At 31.6% G+C, this 22,387-nt stretch overlaps 1 protein-coding gene across 2 annotated transcripts in view; it reads left to right on the top strand.

Moving 5' to 3' along the window:
• LOC143072123 (salivary peroxidase/catechol oxidase-like) overlaps window positions 1-22,387 on the top strand; it is a 52,532-nt gene that overhangs the window by 24,881 nt on the left and 5,264 nt on the right. Inside the window, exons 1-9 of one of the 2 annotated variants that reach the window (XM_076246930.1) lie at window positions 5,920-6,009; window positions 7,574-7,779; window positions 10,039-10,174; window positions 14,234-14,448; window positions 14,808-14,987; window positions 17,335-17,392; window positions 19,977-20,083; window positions 20,499-20,600; window positions 22,212-22,304. In XM_076246930.1, the coding sequence (XP_076103045.1) occupies window positions 5,933-6,009; window positions 7,574-7,779; window positions 10,039-10,174; window positions 14,234-14,448; window positions 14,808-14,987; window positions 17,335-17,392; window positions 19,977-20,083; window positions 20,499-20,600; window positions 22,212-22,304 (1,174 nt within the window). In that variant the 5' untranslated portion in view covers window positions 5,920-5,932. Of the gene's footprint in view, window positions 1-5,919; window positions 6,010-7,573; window positions 7,780-10,038; window positions 10,175-14,233; window positions 14,449-14,807; window positions 14,988-17,334; window positions 17,393-19,976; window positions 20,084-20,498; window positions 20,601-22,211; window positions 22,305-22,387 lie in introns of those variants that run through there. The other variant, XM_076246931.1, reaches the window with a different exon arrangement.

A 22,387-nucleotide genomic window follows, 5' to 3' on the forward strand; every position in this document is an offset into this window, starting at 1 on the left:
TGCTATGGCATAGAGGTTGATAACTACTACGTAGATTAGTCTATAGTGGAGATACTAGTCTCATTTAATAATCATACTACGTTTACTTATTTTTTTACAACTTATATCAATGTTTCATCGCTATCTTTATTTTTCTAGTTCTTCAAGGGAATGCTTGTATTTGAGTCTTGTTTTTTGTCGGGAGAAGTTGTATAGTTTCATTGTTCGAGACACACTCTAGACATATATACCCACAAACAATTAAGTATTTATTTGATTGGTTGTTAAAGTCCAGGGGCATGTATTTCACTCATACTCTAGATAAGAACACATTTATAACAATGCATCATACATATAAAGTTTGGTTCTACAAAGTGGAACAATGAGGATTATATAATTAAAGATAGAGAATTCGGACTATTAATTGATAAAAAGTAGGGTGTTTGATAGAGTAAAACTATTTTTCCTGCAGCAGGTCACCTTTAGGCTCCGAAAAGAGCTGTTTCAATGTCCTTTGATGTGAAGAGATGTGCTTTCATACATTGTGAATACATTTTGAATGACATTGAACATATAGCTGAGTAATCCGCTGTTCTAGTTTTGTTATCTTTTAAAAATATGATTCTTGTTTGCAAGGTACTGAATTATATCTGCATTAATTTAACCTGTATGTGATAGTGTGTGCTCTTATCTTTGAACACTTGTCAATTTCCCGAAAAGTATTCAAAATATGTTCCTGAATTCCGACTTTACCACCACTTATTTTTTTTTCTGCAAGACAGGGTGGCGAAAAGGATACTAATGTTCAAGCATATTTGCATAAAAATTATAAACGTTTGTAGTCGTTTAAATCATTAGAAAAATGTGTGCTTTAAAACAAATATTGTACAAAACACCTTTTGATTATAAGATAGAATATGAATTATCCGAAATAGCAAACAAATATATTAAAAGATTCCCTACAAAGATCAAAGTAACCTTAACATTTAAAGCCAACTTATTTATCCATCTATAACAATAAAAGACGTCATTTTGTTTTCATATTAGTGATAATTAATATTAGTACTTATTAATTTTTACCCAATTAAAATATACCTAAGAGTAGGAAACTATAAGTATTTCTCTAGCTATATATAGATATAAAAGATGTCAGTTGGTTTTCATAGTAGTGATAATCAATATTAGTACTTAATTTTTACCCAATTAAAATATTCCTAAATGTAGGAAACTATAAGTATTTCTCCAGCTATATATAGATATAAAGACGTCATTTGGTTTTCATAGTAGTGGTAATCAATATTAGTACTTATTAATTTTTACCCAATTACAATATACCTAAGAGTAGCAAAAAATAAGTTTATGCATTCCATTACCGCATACATCACCTGTCCTGGTAATTTTTATTCAAATCATAAGGGGAAAAAATATAAGACTCAGACATTAAATACAGTTTTATGGTCAAGAAATAATTTGTGATGATGAATTGTCTTATGTAGGTTGTTTTAAACATCTATCATATACCGTCTCACGATACTATGTTCTTATTCATCAAAGATTTTGTCAGGTACATAATCATTTCATCAACTCTGTGTTAAAACGCATGTTCTTACAGTAACCACCAAGACAAGAGTACATCACACACACACACATGGCAATGATATGCCCCTTCAGTGGCGTATAAAAGACGACTGTGGTCATGTGACAAGCAAGATGTTTTAAAAACCAAACTTCTTTCAAAAACAAATGTCATCAAGAGTACATCACACACACATGGCAATCATATGTTTTCTATTCACCAATATTGAATCTACAATATTGAAAACCTGGGGATTGCACAATGGACTTTTTTTTTATATAATTTTCTTCTCTAAATATTTGTCTATGAATCCAAACAACAGGAAGGTACACGCCAATACACACGTCTATGGATTTTTTTTCTGGACAAACTTTCTTTTTTTTTTTGGGGTCAGAAATAAATAATTTTTTTTTCCCAAAACTGGAAACAAACCTTTTTCCCCCAAAAAAATTCCATAGCCCCCTCCCCCTAAAATCAAATGGTTGCTGCCTTATTCTCTTCGTACTTCCCAAGAACAGCATTGGCACACATGCAAAATAAATAAATAAGCTCGGAAGATTCATGATTAATCACAAATTTCGAAAGAGTCCAATCACGGTAAAAAAAAACACCTACATTGTCATAAGTTACTTAAATATAAAAAAGAAGATGTGGTATGATTGTTAATGAGACAACTATCCACAAAAGACCAAAATGACACAGAAATTAACAACTATGGGTCACCGTTCGGCCTTCAACAATGAACAAAGCCCATACCGCATAGTCAGCTTTAAAAGGCCCTGATAAGACAATGTAAAACAATTCAAACGAGAAAACTAACGGCCTTATTTATGTAAAAAAAAATGAACGAAAAACAAAGATGTAACACATAAACAAACGACAGCCACTGAATCACAGGCTCCTGACTTGGGACAGACACATACATAAATAATGTGGCGGGATTAAACATGTTAGCGGGATCCCAACCCTCCCCCTAACCTAGGACAGTGGTATAACAGTACAAAATAAGAAGTTCATACGTTGTTGGCGCTTAGTCATTGTTGAAGGTCGTATATTGACCTTCAGAAATCTTTCTTTGATTTACATGTGTTTTTGAGTTGTTGTTATTTTATCTATATTGATTTTGTTAAAATCTGTTTAATTGTGGGGTGACTTATCATATATTTCTGATAGTTTTTCCACCTATTCACATATTGCTGTCAAGCTGGTAAATGTTAACTATTCCAGCGGTACGTCCTATCACCCTGTAAATAGGAAGTAGACCCCTTCACTCCCGAGGGTTTTAAGATTGATAATTTGTCAATTATATCAGTAAGGAAAAGAAATTGACTTGAAACAATCCTTTGATTTTCCATGCTATTAGAAAAGTTTTTTTTTTTTGTTGTTTTTTTAGAGGTCATTTGGACTGTATCTGTTCCATTAACCCCATTTAGAACTATTTGGAGCAATTATTCGAATGTTATTTCCCTTAATATGTCTAATGTTGACAAATCCATCCATATTCCAATTTTGGAATGAAAGAGGCGATTCTCATTTATCAAAGTTTGTGAGATTCATACGTGATAATTATATAAAATGAGTGTTAAAACATTTAAAAAATCCTAATTTTATTGGTTGATTATAAGGATAATTTTTGATATTTTTAGAATTTCTTTGTAATTCATGTCATTAGAATTTATGATATTTTTTATTTATTAGTTTTTAAAACAGTGCGCTTTTGAAAATTAGATTCACTAATCACTGGTTACGTAAGTGTAGATTCGGAACGTTTACCATACTGTTTAATCATAAAAGAACGTAGAAAAAGAAAAATCCTCCACTATAATTGATAATTGTTGAAAATATTATGTATTAGGCTGTCTTGAAATAAAATTATGCGCAGTTAATTGCTATTCGACTTATTTTTAAAACTTAGATTACATCACTTAAGACAGATATTTTGACACAAATTTAGGTAATTGCTGATGTCATACAAGAGAAGGATGCATGTTCTTATTGATGGTAATCACGTTATTCGTGTACTGCATCAACTAATCAATTTTGATGCATACATTAAAAGAAATCTTGTATCAACCAACCAATGCAGTTAAAACCCAAATAATTACATTAGATGTATTTTTCAGTATAATACGATATTCTGATTGGCTAACTGCACATCACGTGTTATTCCTTAAGCAATTGCATTACACAATAAAACTAACTAAAAAATGTAATTATAAAAATTGTAAAAGCGTTGACCGTGCGCAAATTTTTAGAATGAAGCGCTTCCTCATACAAAATGTACTTCGGTCAACGCTTTTACACCCCAATGAAGTTACAAAAAGAAGCATTCAATTCTTAAATACATCGTATAAAAGTCTTCACAGGACCAGGACGGTCAATATGAATAAGAGGTGTTTTGGGTAACATGTCAAGAAAAAGTAACCCAAAGACACAAAAAATGAAATAAAGATCTTATATTTCCTTTGGGGAGGGGGGGGGGAATTAAACAACCGTGTGGTCTTCTTATTCAAATGCTCTCAGTGGTATTACGCTTAGATTCTTTCGATAATGACAATGTTGCTGAAAAAGTAACCCAAAGACACAAAAATGAAATAAAGATCTTATATTTCCTTTTTTTGGTGGGGGGGGATTAAACAACCGTGTAGTCTTCTTATTCAAATGCTCTCAGTGGTATTATGCTTAGATTCTTTCGATAATGACAATGTTGCTGATATAGTTGCCACAACCTGCAACACTATCTTATTGAGAAGAAACAGTATTTTATTTCACTGTTTTTTTTTTTAAAGAAACAAATTTTTTACTTACATTTAAAATAAATGTGTAAAAATATGTTTATATGTATATATTCTGTCTTTAAAGTCTCCTAGAAATATTTGTAAGATTGGTGCATACAGTGCAAATGATTTAATGTTTCAAGTTTATTTCTGTGAATCTCATTTTTGTTTGTATGTGATGAGATTACAATAAAATATTGAATTTGAATATGAATCTACGTGTATGCAAAACTATAGAAACCGTCAATATTGTTACTTTACAAGGTCGTGGCTCTACTTAATTAATGTTTTATCACCACTGTCATCAAATAAAAAATAAAAAATCAGAATTGTTTTAATACTTCTACACTTAATAAATTTGATCATGTCAAAATAAAATTATAAATCTTCAAAGTTGTCAAACAAGGTCATGCACTTGAATTGCTAAATACACTTTGTCATGTCAGCCTTCTTTACTATCTTACTATACGGTATGGGTGTTGCTCATTGATGAAAGCCGTACTATGACATGGGATAGTTGCTCAGGTCTAAGTCATGAGTGTTGCTCATTGATGAAAGCCGTACTATGACATGGGATAGTTGCTCAGGTCTAAGTCATGAGTGTTGCTCATTGATGAAAGCCGTACTATGACATGGGATAGTTGCTCAGGTCTAAGTCATGAGTGTTGCTCATTGATGAAAGCCGTAATATGACATGGGATAGTTGCTCAGGTCTAAGTCATGAGTGTTGCTCATTGATGAAAGCCGTACTATGACATGGGATAGTTGCTCAGGTCTAAGTCATATATGTCTCTTGTGGATAGTTTTATCATTGGCAATCATATCATATCTTCAATTTTTTTTCGTAATTGTTTTTTTAGCTTGGTCAAAATGCAGCAATTTTAAAACACACTATTTATTGTCTATTATATTTACATTCATATAGTTATAAATTGGTCTATGCTTTATATTTAAAACATTTAAAAAAGCAGCCAAAAATGACAGTTATGTGGAAAATCTCATTATCAATTTTTCGTTTAATCTCACTTTAGTTGATCTATTTGAAATTAAATTGAAAACATAAAAAAGCAGCAAAAAGCTTGAAAGTATAATGGAAACTGAATTTTATCATATTTTTTTTTAAATCAAAATAAGAACCTACGTTGTACTTGTTCAAAACAGTAAAATACAGAACATATTTTACAATATTATTACAACGGTGTCATTCATAATATAAAAGCACTATGTCATATAAGCAAGCAAGACATATTTTGCTCCAGGTTAAACAATTTGAAATAATGTTCGACAACAATTATATCAATTTAACAATAGATACCGCAATTGTATGCACACAATGAAAATCAGAATTTCTTATGACTGGTGCGGTTTTTAAAATAGTGTCATTGGTTTCTTAAATTCAAAAGAAACTGTCTGAAATCTGTCAGGTAATTTTTCGAAGAACGTGATCGTTTTAATCCTAAGCTTCATTATTGGTGTTCTGAAACATGTGTTCTTTTTGCCCATGAGCAAGCAGTTTTATTACTTTATGAATTAAGATGTATAACTTTTGAATGGACAAAAGATACCCTTCAAAATATGATATATTATCATAGCTTGTCACATGATTAACAATGAATATGTAATAAAGGTTATGATAATTTACAATTTATGGATATTTCAAACAGGACTGATGCTAAGGTTAGTTGGGATTTTGATAGGTTAATTCTATTAATTATAGAAAGGAAAAAAGGGAAAAAGAATTAATAAACAGTCAAAGCGAAACATTAAGAAAAATTGCATTTACTCAAAAAAAAAAAGGAGCACGTGACAAATGTATGAAAAGTCTTTTTTTTTTTTTTTTTTTTTGTAAATAATCACATTTTTTGTGATGAAATCATCTCCAGTGATTCTATTAAACTCAATCACGCAGTCATCTTTGTTTGAAAACTGCTTTTGTTCTGGATAATTTTTATCAAGCTGAACATTAGAGTGGGAAGATTATATAATATAGTTTTATTTATTGTTTTTAAAGTTTCTCTGACAAGTATATTGTTCACGCGTTTGAATAAGTTGGAACATTTGAAAAACCGTTTACATTTAATTGCAGTCTCATTTTTTTTTTTACCTTAACTAAAAGTAAAATTTCAAATATTGTGTAGTTTAATTTCAGAATTAACCATATCATTAATCAAATAAACAAAAATACCAGGCTTTCCTTTGAGCTCAAAAACGAACACAATGGCGCTACATTAAAATAAGCCTGTAATACTAGTAGAAATCAATTTTCTTAATTTTATTTTAATAGGGAGGGTAGTTTTCATACTCAAATTGTCTCTAAAATTGGATTTTTTCTTTTTCTGTTTTTTCCTTATAAATCACTGTATTAATTTCCTGGTTCGATTTTGGGCGTAAACACAACTAAACAACTTAACAAGGAAATCATACTTTTAAAAGTGACAAAAATACAAACTATTTCTCATTTGCCTTTTAAACTTCAAAATGACACATAACACAACTATCAATCAATAGAAAGTTTTGCATAAGAAAACATGTGTAGCTTATGATTGTCTACACATATGTGAAATTTGCTGCGGTACCGTTTGGCCTTGTTGAAGATTTTTTCCCCAATTTTGGTTTTTTTGCCATTTATTCAATTGGTATGATTTTAGTTCATGTAATTACTTATTAATTGTGTATTATAATTCTATATTGATTTTGAACTTTTATGTCAAATGTTTTATTTACAAATTATATATTTTTTGTATTTTATGATATTGAATAAAATTTAGGACCTTTTTTCCGTCAATTTTGTTTTTACATTATAAAGCAAAACAAGCTCTGGCCTATGTTAACGTTATTATTTTACGGTACAGAGTTTGACTGTCTTTGCAGAAGAAATTATAATTAACTTATATGTGTAATTTTCTGCAGTAGCGGTTGTGACCATTAAGATTTGATGTAAATGTTCTGAATATTATGAAGATAAATAAATCATATAAATGACATCGATAAAGAAGACTATTTCAATTATATCTGTCAATCATACTTTATTAACTAAGATTTCAAACTTCGCGAAAGCCTTGGAGCGATCAAGAATTGTACAGAATAATGTTTCATCTCCTTAACCATTTCAGCATTATTGAAATAATTAAGAACAGGCGTCTGTTTCTATATAATTTGAGATAAAAAAAAAAAGAAAAAAAGAGAGAGACCAATTCAAAACTTTAGGAAGATGTATAATTGAAACCATCTTATTTTTCAGAGCCACCATGACCACTAAACTTCTCCTTGTAGCTTCCATAGTTTGTTTCACCGTTATTTCGGGGAAGGACAGGCAAAAACGAGAAGTTATAGGAACACTAGCCGGTGGTGGCATGCACATATCAGATATGATGGCACAGTCAATAAAAATTGCCCTTAAAGACTGGGCTATACGTACAGAGCTGGAAAAACAAATGTACCTTTCAGGTAAGCAATAAGATATGTATTAAGTAGTTTAGTCTACAGACAGTGTTGTCTCGTTATCCCAATTGAATGAGTTCGAATCCCCGCGACGGAAGAACAAAAATTTGCAATTAAGTCGGTGCATTCCACATGTAATAAGTCTTAATAGCGTATTCAATATCAAAAGATAGGAATATGAAATTTCTTTTTTACTTCATTCAGTTAAAATCGGTTAATGATTATAAAAGCATCATGTATTTGTTAACTTAGGGTTCCTTTTTTATAACCCTTTTGAAATTGAAAGTAACAAAGACGTATGCAGATCGAACAAGAATGTGTCCTAAGTACACGGATGCCCCACTCGCACTATCATTTCCCATGTTCAATGGACCGTGAAATTGGATAAAAAATCCAATTTGGCATTAAAATCAGAAAGATCATACCATAGGGAACATGTGTACTAAGTTTCAAGTTGGTTGGACTTCAGCTTCATCAAAAACTACCTTGACCAAAAACTTTAACCTGAAACTCCCACTTTCATTTTCTATGTTCAGTAGACCGTAAAATTGGGGTCAAAAGTCTAATTTGGCTTTAAAATTAGAGAGATGCTATCATAAGCAACAAGTGTACTAAGTTTCAAGTTGATTGGACTTCAGCTTCATCAAAAACTACCTTGACCAAAAACTTCAACCTGAAACTCACACTTTCAATTTCTATGTTCAGTGGACCGTGAAATTGGGGTCAAAAATTCAAAAACTTTAACCTGAAGCGGGACGAAAGGACGCACGAACGAACGAACAGACGAACGAACGGAGGCACATACCAGAAAACATAATGCCCCTCTACTATCGTAGATGGGGCATACAAATTCACGTGTACAAAAAGCTTAAACTAGTTGGAGAGATAGATATCTGTATTAACATATTTGTATTTTGTCTCAAATAATTTAGCCTATGGTTTTGAAATTTCTCGCCTTAAGGATCTCCTTTTAATTTCAAAATTGCCTCATTTTTAGATCTCCTGAGGAATTAATATTAAGATTTTAACAACGTTTACCCAAATATGATTTGCTAGAAGAAGTTTTGTTTTCAAAGATGTAAGTCGTACATAATTTTTTTTCATTTAGGGAAAAATGTCCCCAAAAACTAATAAGAAGGCAAGTGGTACTCAAGATTGTAAAAAATAGAGAATTAAATCTTCGAAGTTTAATAAATTTAAAGTATGAATTGAAACATAGACCCAGTTAAATCTATATTTAAAGGTATTCCTTTACTTGCAGTGAGGTGAGATTTCTTCAATTTTAAGGTCGTTGAAATGAAGATTAGCAATAAATGTGCAGTTGAATTTCTTTTTGATGTTTTTTTTTTTTTTTTTCGTTTGCGTGTAGTGAAGTTGTCTCATGAATTGATACACATTTCTTGTCCTTTAAATTGACAACACCAAAATAATGAATTATGTGCCTTTATCTAGATATATAGAAAAACAGACAAGCTGCTAAATTTATGACTCATCATAACATTTTATTGTTGTAAATTTAGAAAACAAATTCAACTAAAAATATATGTCTTCTTTTCAACAAGGTTGTCACACTTTTCACATCAAATTCTTTGGCTTCACACATTCATCAAAAGTACAGAGTGCGTTTAATCTAATGAAATGGAAATGTAAAATTAGAAAACGACATTATCAAAGACACATGCCATGTTATTATTAATTTAAGTTAGTGGCATCCATGTATGCAAAATCTGTAATATGAAATGAAAGCATGCCCAACTCGACGAGTTTTCTGTATATAACTGGATATTCATACTTTTCAAATAAATAGAAAGTAGATTTGGTGAAATTGGCGACCTTTCAATTGGGTTATATATTGTAGTCTTCTGTGAGACTTAAGTATAAACCATATATGATCATATATATACAAAAAGAGAAAAGGAAATTATAAAAAAAAGGAAGCATGATGATTCAAATAAACTTTGTAAATGACTTGATGTATATAAAGTACTCATTTACTTATAAAAGAGGAGGTGCGACAAGGCTACTTGTTTAAGGCCCCCTTAAATTCGAAAATTGGAAAGTATTATCTTAAAGAATGATCAAAATAAGCGATGCATTTTTTTTTTATTAAGTCAATCAAGACAAAACTGCAAACAACTGGACTGTGTGGCAATTTCAGCGAACACAATAATTGCTCATACCAAGTTCCAACTATTTTAAAATAGTTAAACATTTAACTCATTCAGTGTAAATGTATATTCAATGTATAATCATCTTTCATTTTAGGCTTTGATAAGGTGTCGAAGGGAAGCTATTTATGGCATCGATCTATGTTCATGAATTTAAAGGAGTACAGCAAAGTCCAAGTTCTCAATCAAAAGGGTTTTATAAATCTTAGAGCACTGGCGGAATTTGAGAAACTGTAAGTAACATTACAAATACCAATGTGTTTTGCATATTTTCAGAATACGTCTTTACAATTGATATATCAAAATTATCAATAATAATATAAATGTTATATATTTTGACCAAGTTAATTTGTTTGACGATTATTGTACATATCTGTCGTGGATGACCACACTCATTTGACACATGTCTTAGCCGTCTACTTTATCTCATTTATTACATTACCAAAATGTGACTTGTCCACCCCTAGCTCATCCCTCGGTTTTTGGGTGGGTTTTTGGTGTAATTTATAGTTTTTTGCATAGTCTTTTGTGTACTTTTTGTTGAGAGTCCTGTCGGTTTCCTTATTTTGTTACAATCTATGGCCATAATTTGCCCTTGCTATTTAAATCCTTCTTTTCTTCAATACGATAATGCAATCTGATTGTATGGTAATACCTCTTGTTCATTATTCGTAAGAAGACCATGTTTAATTGCAGCTGTCTTTTTTATTTAATGGTTGTTTATGTTGCAATAACATTAAATCACATCAATTTTGATCTGAGCAATCAGGTAAATAAATGCCTTTTGTGTAAATTAGTAATATAGGGTTATTGCATGAATATTGGGGAATATTGTTCCGAGTAGAATTTTATATTGCACGAGTTTGCGAGTGCAATATATGTTCTACGAGGGACAATATTCCCCAATATTCATGCAATAACCCTTTTATTGTATAGCAATATAATATTTAAAAGTAAAAATTGGTTTAAACTAAGATTTTGTCGTTGATGACGTCATCAATTTTGAAGATTTATTGCACTAGTGCAATATTAGAATTTATTGCAGGCTAACTTTTGGTATTGCTATACAATAAAATGTGTTATATGACGTTTGAAACAACGTACTGTGTCATTGACCAAAACGGTTTAGAATACTCGGCTCGGAACATGCAGTCCTACCATTAAATTATATCTTTTTTTTAATATTTATAAATATTAATAGTATATATCATTTTTAATATATATTGATATTACTAGTATTTAAATATCTGTCTACAAAGCTGTGATTATCAAATAGGACAATAACAACAAAAAAGTTATTTGGGCGCCCGCAAACATGATTAACCCCGCCATATTTCGTATGTACCTGTCGAAAGTCAGGAGCCTGTAGATCAGTTGTTTTTGTTTTTTTGCTGTTTATCATATTTGTTTGTTGTTTTGAAATTAATCAGGTCGTTCCTTTTATATATTGTTCTGCGGTAGAGGGGAAAAAAGTGAAAAATGAAAATGACCCTAAGACTTGTGTAGTGTTAATTTCAGTCGTTTTTGCTCACAATCCTGCTAGATAGGTGTATGTTTTAAAAGCAAACCCATGTTGAAGAAAGTTATATACTGTGAACATGCACGTGTGTAACGTATCAACAGACATATACGATAGAGCAGAGGGTGTTATACCTGTGGGGAATGGGAGGTGGACAATTGAAAAAAAATTGTCATCATTTTTCATTGATCATAGCGTTAAGTCTATTAGTGTCAATTTAAAAAAAAATCTTTATTTGGACAAGACCTTTTAGTTTTGGCAGTATCCTTAATGTTAGGTTTACTGGAATTTCTGAAACGTAAGCACACGCTGACACAAAGTTTATTGGATGATATATAGGCATTACCACTAAACCTTAACTTAAAATTAAAAATTGTGCAGGCTTTCAAATTTTAGATTGTTTGTAAGTCACTCACCTCAGTATATCACTGACCGATAAGATGTTACATGTTTATGACTTTTTTTTAATAATTATTCAAACAGTAACAATAGAAATGTAAATATAACCATTAAGCCATTTTTTGGCAAATAAGATTTTTTTTCTGAACGATGACATTGCACAGATATTATTCATGGAAATAACATAATAAACCGGTCACAGAATAAAATTTATGATAAAATAAAATACAGAAATAAGGCGAATCTGTTGGCTTTATGCCAAAATTGTATGATTCATATAGTTGCCATGGTGAATTTTCAATTTAGTTTGATGCAAGGTAAAACCGTTTTCTCTTTCCTACATGTGCATCTACTGTTTCTAAAAAAGAAGATGTCTGAACTACTTCCAATATTTAGAAAAAATATCGTTAAAAATGATTAAGATCCTTTGTCTCTTTATTCTTTTTCTTATTCTTTTTCAGTTTGACTATGATTGACTGCTCATCAAATATTAGGGCATTATTTTTTTAAGATTTGGAACCTCTCAATTTAAGTATCAGACAAATCGGTTTCACCACACATTAAAATTACTATTAGTTTTAGAACTGCACAATCTAAAAGAACCAGACAATTTGCGTCCGATAACAACATTTAAAAATAATGACCGTTGTATTTGAAACTTTAATGAATAAAGTAGAGACTCACAACAAATGTTTGCATGAGTATCAAAGTCAGAAAATGTTGATGTGACATCTATACTTATATTGGCTAATTCGTTCTTGACCGCTCCTCAAGGTCAGTTTAATGTCTTGACCAATCATCAAGGTGAAGCCAACGCCTTGACCGCGCATTACAGTAAGGCCAATGTCCGGTTATAGTGTTTTCTCACGTTAAAATGTATATGATTTGTCAGCATATCGAAAACATCAATACTTTGTATTATATGATGACTCATTCGTATTGGCATTTTTATTTCACGATGCCCCATAATTCATTTTTTCTTATCATGAGCAATTAATTATTTTTTATCACACCTGAGAAATAATACATAAAAATTGCGTAATTAGGTCAAATAAACTAACTAACAAAGTATAACAGTATTATTTATGTACTGTTGTGGGTTGGTACAACAACAACATGTTTAACACATATGCACGAAACAAACGTTTGTCTCCAATGGTCAGCTTAATTTGGAATGCTCAGTTTATAAAACACCAAAAATTCCATAACAATAATAATAAAAAAGAAACAACAGTTAAGACAGTCTTAATTTATCCGCTTTTGTTCTGTAGCTAGTCACCACTTCAGTTTAATCATGTAAATATCTATTATATGGTCAATTTATAAAATTTACTGTTTGCTAAAGTATGTATTATTCTAAATAATAAGGATGTTCTTGTCCCAGGTGGATATAACCCTGGCCGTATTGGGCTCAGCTTTGGAACTTTTGGTCTTTAGCTTGGTACTTGTTTTGGCTTTCAAACTTTTTCATCTGGGCGTCGTTGGTTAGTCTTGTGTGGACATGGCGTGCGTCTGGCGTATTAACTTTTTAACCAGGTACATGTTGTTGGATATTAATCGTTTGTTTCTCTGTCCTATATTTTCTCCCATTTACTTGTATTGTAGTCCTGTCATGTATTGTTGTCATTTTAATGTTATTATTAACATTGCCATTAAAGCGGGAGGTTTGGCATGACACAAGACCAGATTGAACCCACCATTTTATCTCAAAATGCCCTGTACCAAGTCAGGAAAATGGTCATTGTTATATTATAGTTCGTTTCTGTGTGTGTTACATTTTAATGTTGTGTTTCTGTTGTGTAGTAGTTCTCTTATATTTAATGCGTTTCCCTCAGTTTTAGTTTGTAACTCGGATTTGTTTTTTCTCTATCGATTTATGAATTTCGAATAGCGGTATACTACATTTGCCTTTATTTAAATGCTGTCGATACCAATGGGACAATCATAAACCATAAGTCAAAGAAAAAAGACACCACCATGGCCAAGAAAAACGAAGATAAGGGAAACAACAGTCGATAAATGACTTCAAAGCCTACCTAAGAATAAGCATTACGAATTCCAACAAAGTTCGATATCGGGTTCTTCAATAACCTCCTGATATCGTTTTTCTATTATCAGTTATTAAAATTTGTCGAATAGACATAACAAAAAAAAAAAAAAAAAAAAAAAAATTCACTCAAAATAAATGTTGTTTTATATATATTTTTTTGTGTCTTGAAATGTAGCTTTGTTTGCGTTTCATATCTTAATTGTATTAATTAATCATGTACACGCGTTTGATTATTCGAACATGCCATAATGATTATGTTCATTAAGTATGAGACATGACTTTTTATACATATTTTATTCAATAATATATATTATATGCAAACAGATCTGGAGTTCCAATCCATGTTATGCAAAATGACTTCAAATTAGTCGAAGAATGGCAAAAGCATATAGCCCCATATTGTGAATGTCCCATTCCAAAGTGTAACCCTAAATACCCATACAGAACAGCAGATGGTGGATGCAACAATTTCCATGTTCCAACATGGGGACAAGCAAATCGAGCACAACTAAGATGGCTTCCAGCAGCTTATTCTGATGGTAAGATTATTTGTCATCTGTCCAAATTAATCATAGGATACCCAAAGTAACTTTATCATACCTACTCGTGTAGGTCATAAAGGACAGCTCGTGCCTTTGAACAATGAACTGATTTTAGTAACTTTTAATGTTATATTTTTCTTAATTTTTCATTCAATGTTGTTTAGTACAATATAAAACATTTCTTAAACTTCGAACTTTATTTTGCCCTTTTCACTCTTTTGTTTCAAGTGTCACTTATGAGTCTTTTTTAAACAGATAACGCGTTTGGCATATACAATTATAAGCCTGGTATATTTGATGATTGTTTTACTACATTGACTGTATGATGATGGTTTCAATCAATTGTGTAATTATAGGTTTAAATGTTCCAAGAATTCACAGTGTTACCGGAGCATCTCTACCAAGTCCTCGACTTATCAGTAACGTGGTCCACAATGCCCACATGAGTGACTTCAGGGAACCTAAACAATCAATGATGATGATGCAGTTTGGTCAGTTTCTGGATCATGACTTCGTAGGAACTCCAACAAACAGAGGTAAGATTTTAATTCTGATGAAGAACCTATAATCATGTTTTTAATATCTACGATTGTAAGTCTTAAATCGGCCCTTGAAACACCATAAAACCGCGTTCGCGAAAATGGCTGTTCGTTTGAATATATGTTTCACTTATCACGACGACAGATATGTTCTACCATCGGGCTTATACATGCATAAGTAACATAATGTATGCCACTGTTGTGCAGGATCTGCTACCAATTTAGGACAACAGATATCTCTCCGGATTTCATTATTTAGTTGTTTAAGTTGTGATTTCGTATTCGTATATTGACTGTATTTCGGGTTCTTTTTGTTATGTCGTTGTCAGTTTGTGTTCGACTCATGATGAGATTGAATATACCTTTTGGTATCTTTTGACCCCTTTTACGTTCACCTTAAGTTTTACTTAATGTGACCATTTTCCATACAACATAAAAAAAAAGGGAAAGTAAAAGACCACTTTCAAATAATATGGCATCTAAGAGTGTACATTTGGCTATAAACCTTTAACGTTTATTCAATAAATTGTTAAAATTTTATGACAGGAAAATCATGTGAGAAAATTTTTATTTAAAACAACTGCTCGAAGAATATGTGTATCAAAAGCAAAACTGATATAAAGAACAATGAAGAATACATGTATATCCAAATTGAAATGGTAAACTGATTTTTATTGCACACTGCCTAAGCAAATCCAACTTACGCTCTACGTAGTGTATACATATACATGTATATGGTAGGTGAGGACATCCCCATAATAATACAATAAAAGAATAAAACATATGACGTATTTTTCATTGGGAAATAAGTGTATTAAGACATTATAATTCCAATATATTTTTATGTTAAATTTCAAAAGCAATACATTTTGGAGTATAATTATAACAGGTATATAGAAAAAAAAATGTTGATTGAAATAAATCATGTCGTAATTTGGAGAATAGAACTCATAAAGGAACAAACGGCGAATATGTCATTTGTATTGTGCTATGTCATATAGAAAAAAAAAACCAGGCATAACTACAAAGGAATTCTACATTACAATACTTAGCCTATGATATAAATATAGAATTAGTGTACAAAATTCATGAATGAAAAAAAAATTAATAACTATTTCATTGAAAGTTTTACTATTATTTTAACAATTAATAAGGTTATTGCCCAAGTTTATATGAAACTAATGAGATTTTTGACATACACGTAATATGAATGATAACAAATAGCTACGTTATTGCTACCTTATGTTCTAGATGTATCGGTACTGTCCTATTTAAACACTAAATGTCTCCCGTAGGTCTGTATGAAAGAACTTTTCAAAGATCAAAAGTAACATCTGACATAAAAACTATAATTCAAAATGACGTCAAACTATAAACGGTTATTTCTATTGTTCTGTAATTTTCTATTAAAATTATGTCTGTCAATATAAGGTGGCTGATTATTAAAGTGATAACCATCTCGACCCTTATGTAAATAAAAAGTAAAACGTATAAATCGCATGCAGTGGTCAATATCAGATATAGTTGCCTTTAAATATGAATTGAAATCCTGTGGTTGTTAGTTAAATACTTGTCTTTACTATCTTTGTATCAGTCGCTGAGTTCCTCGAAACATCCAATAGCATTGCTTTGTGATTGATGGCAATTGAGATTAATCCTAAGTTAAAATGTTGGCCCGAACATGACCTCTTCATGTAAGCATGTCAAGCGCATTTGTAATGTTGTGTTCAAACTAACCACAAATAATTCTTAAAGAGAGAGGCGAAGTTAGTTATCAAATGTATCAGGATTATAATTTAGTACACCAGACGCGCGTTTCGTCTACATAAGGCTCATCAGTGACGCTCATATCAAATTATTTATAAAGCCAAACAAGTACAAAGTTAAAGAGCATTGAGGATCTAAAATTCCAAAAAGTTGTGCCAAATACGGCTAAGGTAATCTATGCCTTGGATAAGAAAATCCATAGTTTTTTTCGAAAAATTCAAAGTTTTGTAAACAGGAAATTTATAAAAATGACCACATTATTGATATTCATGTCAACACTTAATTTTAAGTGTTGACTACTGGGCGAAAGTTACCAATGGAATAATTAAACTTGAAAACAAACCGAAAATTCGGAGGCAAAAAAACGAAAAACGATCATAAAACAAACAATTAACAGTATACAAAACACACCGTATAGAACTTAATACTGAGGAAAACAAACACCACCAATAACTGGAGGATAATTAACTGAGGACTTTTCCCGTTTCCCTTTTTATTAAGGCTTTTACTTTCAGAATATACAAATTATCATTCTACAAATGAAGCATATACTCATAGTGCTTGTTTTCTCCTTCAGGTTTCAACAATTCACAAATCCAGTGTTGTGATCTAGATCCCACTACAAGAGATAAAAGGTATAGTGACATCAACATTATCAAAATATGATGGCAGTGTATATATTTACCTTGTCATATTGTGTTAACTTCTTTGAAAAGAATTTTCATACACTTTTTTTAGTCTTCATGCCCGCGTCACACTGTCCCGATTTTTACGCCGATGGCAACACGATAATGCAAATTTTCAAAATCGGGACTGATCGTATCTAGATCGGGCTATTCGTAGTGCCATCTTTAACCATCGTAGAACCATCGGCCACTTTTTCTAGGCTTCGGGGACAACTTCGGGAAGGGTTCTAAATTTTTTAACATGTTAAAAAATCCCCGAAGGTGCGTCCGATGTTGAGGGTTCGTATTGAGTTCGTATCACCATCCTCACCATCGTAATGTTACCGGGCATGCATCTTTGCACATCGCATTGCATTCGTGTTTCCATCGTTTCCATCGGGCAGTTTTGACATTACGATGTCTACACGAATGAATCACGAAGATACCCGAAGGTCTTACGATGGCAACACGACTTCGTGAAGACCTCGTAATCCCGTCGTGTTGCCATCGAATAAAAGTACGAAGGCGACAAGATGGAACTACGACGGCAATAAATCCAGCTAAATGTAAGTTAATTTTCGCGCTAAAACACATTTAAAGTGCCATGCGCGGGATGCACTGGTCAGTCTAATACGACAGTTAAGAAAGACGTTCACAAAACATGGAGCTCATATCATATGATTCTATGAGAACAAGAAAGGCGACAGCGTTGTTTCTATTAATTCAAATGGAACAAGAAGAGCAGCTATTACAGGCTCGGGATTTACTTTTACAAGTAAAATATTATTTTTTGTCAATTTTTCATATCAAGTAACATAATGAAAATCATAAACGCGCCTCGTACACCAACACTGCAGGTACACGTATATAGGGAAACCAACTTTTTCTTCATTATTCTGATTTTTTATGTATCGTCTGAGTTGTTTTCACACGAATGTTTACTCCATAACCATTTTGTTTTGTATATGACATATTTTGCCGCATTTGTTGCTTTCCCCACATCCTTCCTTTTGTCTATATTATTATGATATTCTCCTGGAAAGAGCTCTTTTTGAATAAAAGGGATCAACGAACCCATTACCTTACCTTTAAGATAGATCAGTAAACATGGGCCTAATTATGGGTGATTATTCAGACTAGTGCATACATTTTACAGTTCAAACAAGGCAATGCCGAGCGTGGCATCCCCTCGTATGTAACATATTGGGGACAAATATGGACCCTATATTTGTATATGACACATGCAGAAAATGGTAAATTGAATATGCATATTTGATACATAAACTATTTAGAAATCAATCAAAACATTCAGTAACTGGAAATACCTTTAATATTGTCTTTAGAACCAGCAGGTAAAAAAATGAGCAACCAATTTCCTGTGTATTATGCTATTTCAAGGAGAAAAAACAAGTCCATCTGCATGACCTTGACCTTTGGCCTTGAACGTAAAAATGTCAGATCATTACAAGGAGGAACAATATACCAAATGTGATTAAAATCTTTTGAAGCATATTGGTTTTAGAGTGTCCACAAGGGTGATATTGCCTTGTATTACAACTGCCACTGTGACCTTGACCTTTGAACTTTAAAGTCAATAGCGCTTAAGATATTTCTAACGAGTAACACCATACCAAGTTTTGAGCATTTTGGTTCTAGAGTGTCCATAACAATTTTATCTACACGCAACTTACATGTAGTAGGCGAGGGGATAATAAACTAAGTTTTATAAGAATTAGACAAAAAGATCGAGTTCCTGCCATGCATGGCAGACTTGTACAGAAACGATATGTTGTCGAAATTCTGTTCGTATCGTTTAGACATCGTATGGACATCGCGCCATCATCGTAATCCATCGTGTAGCCTTCGTAATCCATCGTGTAGCCTTCGTGATCCATCGTGTAGGTTTCGGCTGAGATAGGAAGCTTAAATACCCGTCTTCGGTTAACCTTCGTATGTCCATCTTTTGCTATCGTATATAATTTCGGCACCATCGTATAGACTTCGTACTTACTTTGGTCACTTTTTGGTATTTTAACGAGATCGGGACCAACTTCGTACGAACTTACAATTTTCGCATTCGGGTGTCCATCGTATATAAAAATCGGGACAGTGTGACGCGGGCATTAGCATTGTCTCTATAAGAACAGAAAGCTTTATGAATATTTGGTAAAAACAATGTCATGCCAACAGTCATGCAAATATGTCTCCACTTTATTTTCTTTCTATTTATACATTACGTTATTTAATATGACAAGTAAAGGTGAAACATCTAGACCAGTATCATTAATAACTGCACCCTTAAAAAAACCAACTTTGATATGTAATTTAATAAAAACAAATTGCCAATGAGAATAACACTTTATTTCATTTCGTGTATCCTTTTCGCGTTTGTAGATCTCGAGGATGGAATTTAAAAATTAAAAATGTAAAATGTTTTACTGAAAAACCATTGATAGAAAAGAAAATATTACTGTAGAAACAAACCATTACATTGCATAAAAACAAAAACAAAAACACGCAGACTTAACACACATATTCTTTTTGCAATTTGCAGAGGTTCCTGTTTCCCTATACCAGTTCCACCAAAAGACAAACGTTTCCATAACCCCTGCATGAATTTTGTTCGTTCCTCTATTGCACCAGAGCTGTACTGTAAACCAGGTATGTATGCTGGTTTTAAATATAAATATTTGTATTACTCCTTTAGAGTATAAGGTGACATTGATACTTCTAATCCAAATGAGAACAGATGGAATAAATAAACAAGTCGAAACAAAGAACTTTATCAGAAATAAGAAGGACTAAAGTCTGTAAACTTGCACATGTTATTTTTTCGTAGGGAGTCATGGACATTTTTAAAACGAAGATGTGTTTTTTTTTGGTGGTAAATAAATTTATTTACATATTGTGTTTATGATGCAATAAGAAAATTATAACTAAGGCATATATCTCAGGACATGGTTGCCACCAATGATTAAATATCAGTCTTCAAAAATTGCCTTTGAAATATAGAAATCAGATTTTTACAATTTTTTAAAGAATTGATTTATCTTCACGAGTTCATGTTTTACTTTAGCGCCAAGAAATCAGATCAACCAACAGTCTTCCTTCATCGATGGGTCTATGATTTATGGAAACTCAATGAAGGAGCAGACATATCTACGTCTTGGAAAAGGAGGTGAGCATATTTTTTGTCTAACATATGTACTTAAATTTAACAGCTTCACTTTTTTGTTTAATTTGATAAGTGTACGTATATATCAGGCGCACAATTTCATGTCTCTCCAGTAGCTTGCATTTAAGGTAGATGATATGTATATACTTTTTGAGACAGAATTTTCTTATAATTTGCCAAAATGAAGATTTACTATGCTTTTTTTTAAATATAATAAAAAGTATGGGTCACCGTGCTATTTTTCAAGCTATTAGTCGTTGAAATTTGCCCAAATTTTGGTTAGATTGTTCATGAAAAAACACATTTATGTATATAAAAAAAATATTCTATAAGATAGAATTTTGAAATCAATTGTGAAAAGATACAAAAAAAAAAAAAAAAAAAAAAAATTATAAGATGTTTTAAGAAAATAAAAAGAAAAAATGGTGTCAACGAACTTGTTTTCTTGCTACAAGTAAAATAAAAAATCTCCCTATTTGTCCAGTATTTTTTTTACTAATAGAGTTATATCCCCTTGAATGGCTCATTTGAAAAAATCATTCTAAAAACACAAAAAAATGATATTTGTTTAAATAATTAGAATAATACAATAAATCGCCAAATTTTCTTAATATAGATAAACAGTCTAACCGTTAAATTGAAAATATGTCTCCAAATTTGATGATTTGGGAAAATAACTAGACCGAATTTGTACTGCGATTGTACAATCCAAGATGGCGGTTTACCATGAATCTACCTTAAGGTGGTACCCAACACTTTAACTAAAATTAATTTGGCTCGTTTAATTTTCTTAAAATTTTGACAAAGTATTTACTTTGACCCTTTTACAAAAATATAAAAATTTCAAAAAAATTGAACCAACCGTTTTATCAGAAAAATTACACTGGTTATATAGCAGATTGACAAACACTTATTTTGATCATTGAGAAGCTTAATATTTCCTTTACAACACAACGTAATTAAAACGTTAAGCTGACTTTACAGAGTTATCTCCCTGTAGTGTTAGGTACCACCTTAAAAGATGAAAACACGAGACAAGAAGGATTATAAATCGAGCAAATATTGTTTTGTGAAAATTTCAGTGGAAACGACAATATTGCAAAACTGCCATCCAATTCAATCCAGATATCATATGTGGAATATAGCAAGGGTCATTTTCGTATTTTGATCCAATGATCATTAACTAAAGTGATCGTAGCACACACAGAAATATAGCTTAATATAATCAAAATGGACTAAACAATTAGTTTTATAATCCGCAAGCTAGTAATGTTAATATATATATATATATATGAGAGCATAAACAATACCACTTAATGAAAATCTTATGTTTGAAATGAAAAAGCAAAATGCAAAAACCTAATATTGATTGAAGAAAAAAATTTATTACATAGGAAAAAGTAAAATCACAAAAATACCGAACTCCGATGAAAATGTAAAACGGAAAGTCCCTTATTAAATGGCAAATCAAAAGATCAAACAAATCAAACGAATGAGCAACAACTGACTTGGTAAAGCTGGTTTTATAGATAGCTAAACCTCTCACTTGTATAAAAGTCACATAAATATTGAAAAAAGTAATTGGAAAAGAAAAATAACTTATTTCTTTTGCAGGTTTACTGAAGATGACAGATGGTGGATTTTTACCTCGTTATGATGATGGAGATTGTATTATGGAAAGTCCTGGAGAATACTGCTTCGGAGCAGGTAACTAATCAACTTAAAGTCATAAGAAACGAGTGACCGGTGAAATTATGTTCTTCCAATTCTTGAACCAATTCATACAAACG

Source organism: Mytilus galloprovincialis, chromosome 4 (assembly GCF_965363235.1).
Source record: "Mytilus galloprovincialis chromosome 4, xbMytGall1.hap1.1, whole genome shotgun sequence".
In the NCBI taxonomy this organism is placed as follows: Eukaryota; Metazoa; Mollusca; class Bivalvia; order Mytilida; family Mytilidae; genus Mytilus; species Mytilus galloprovincialis.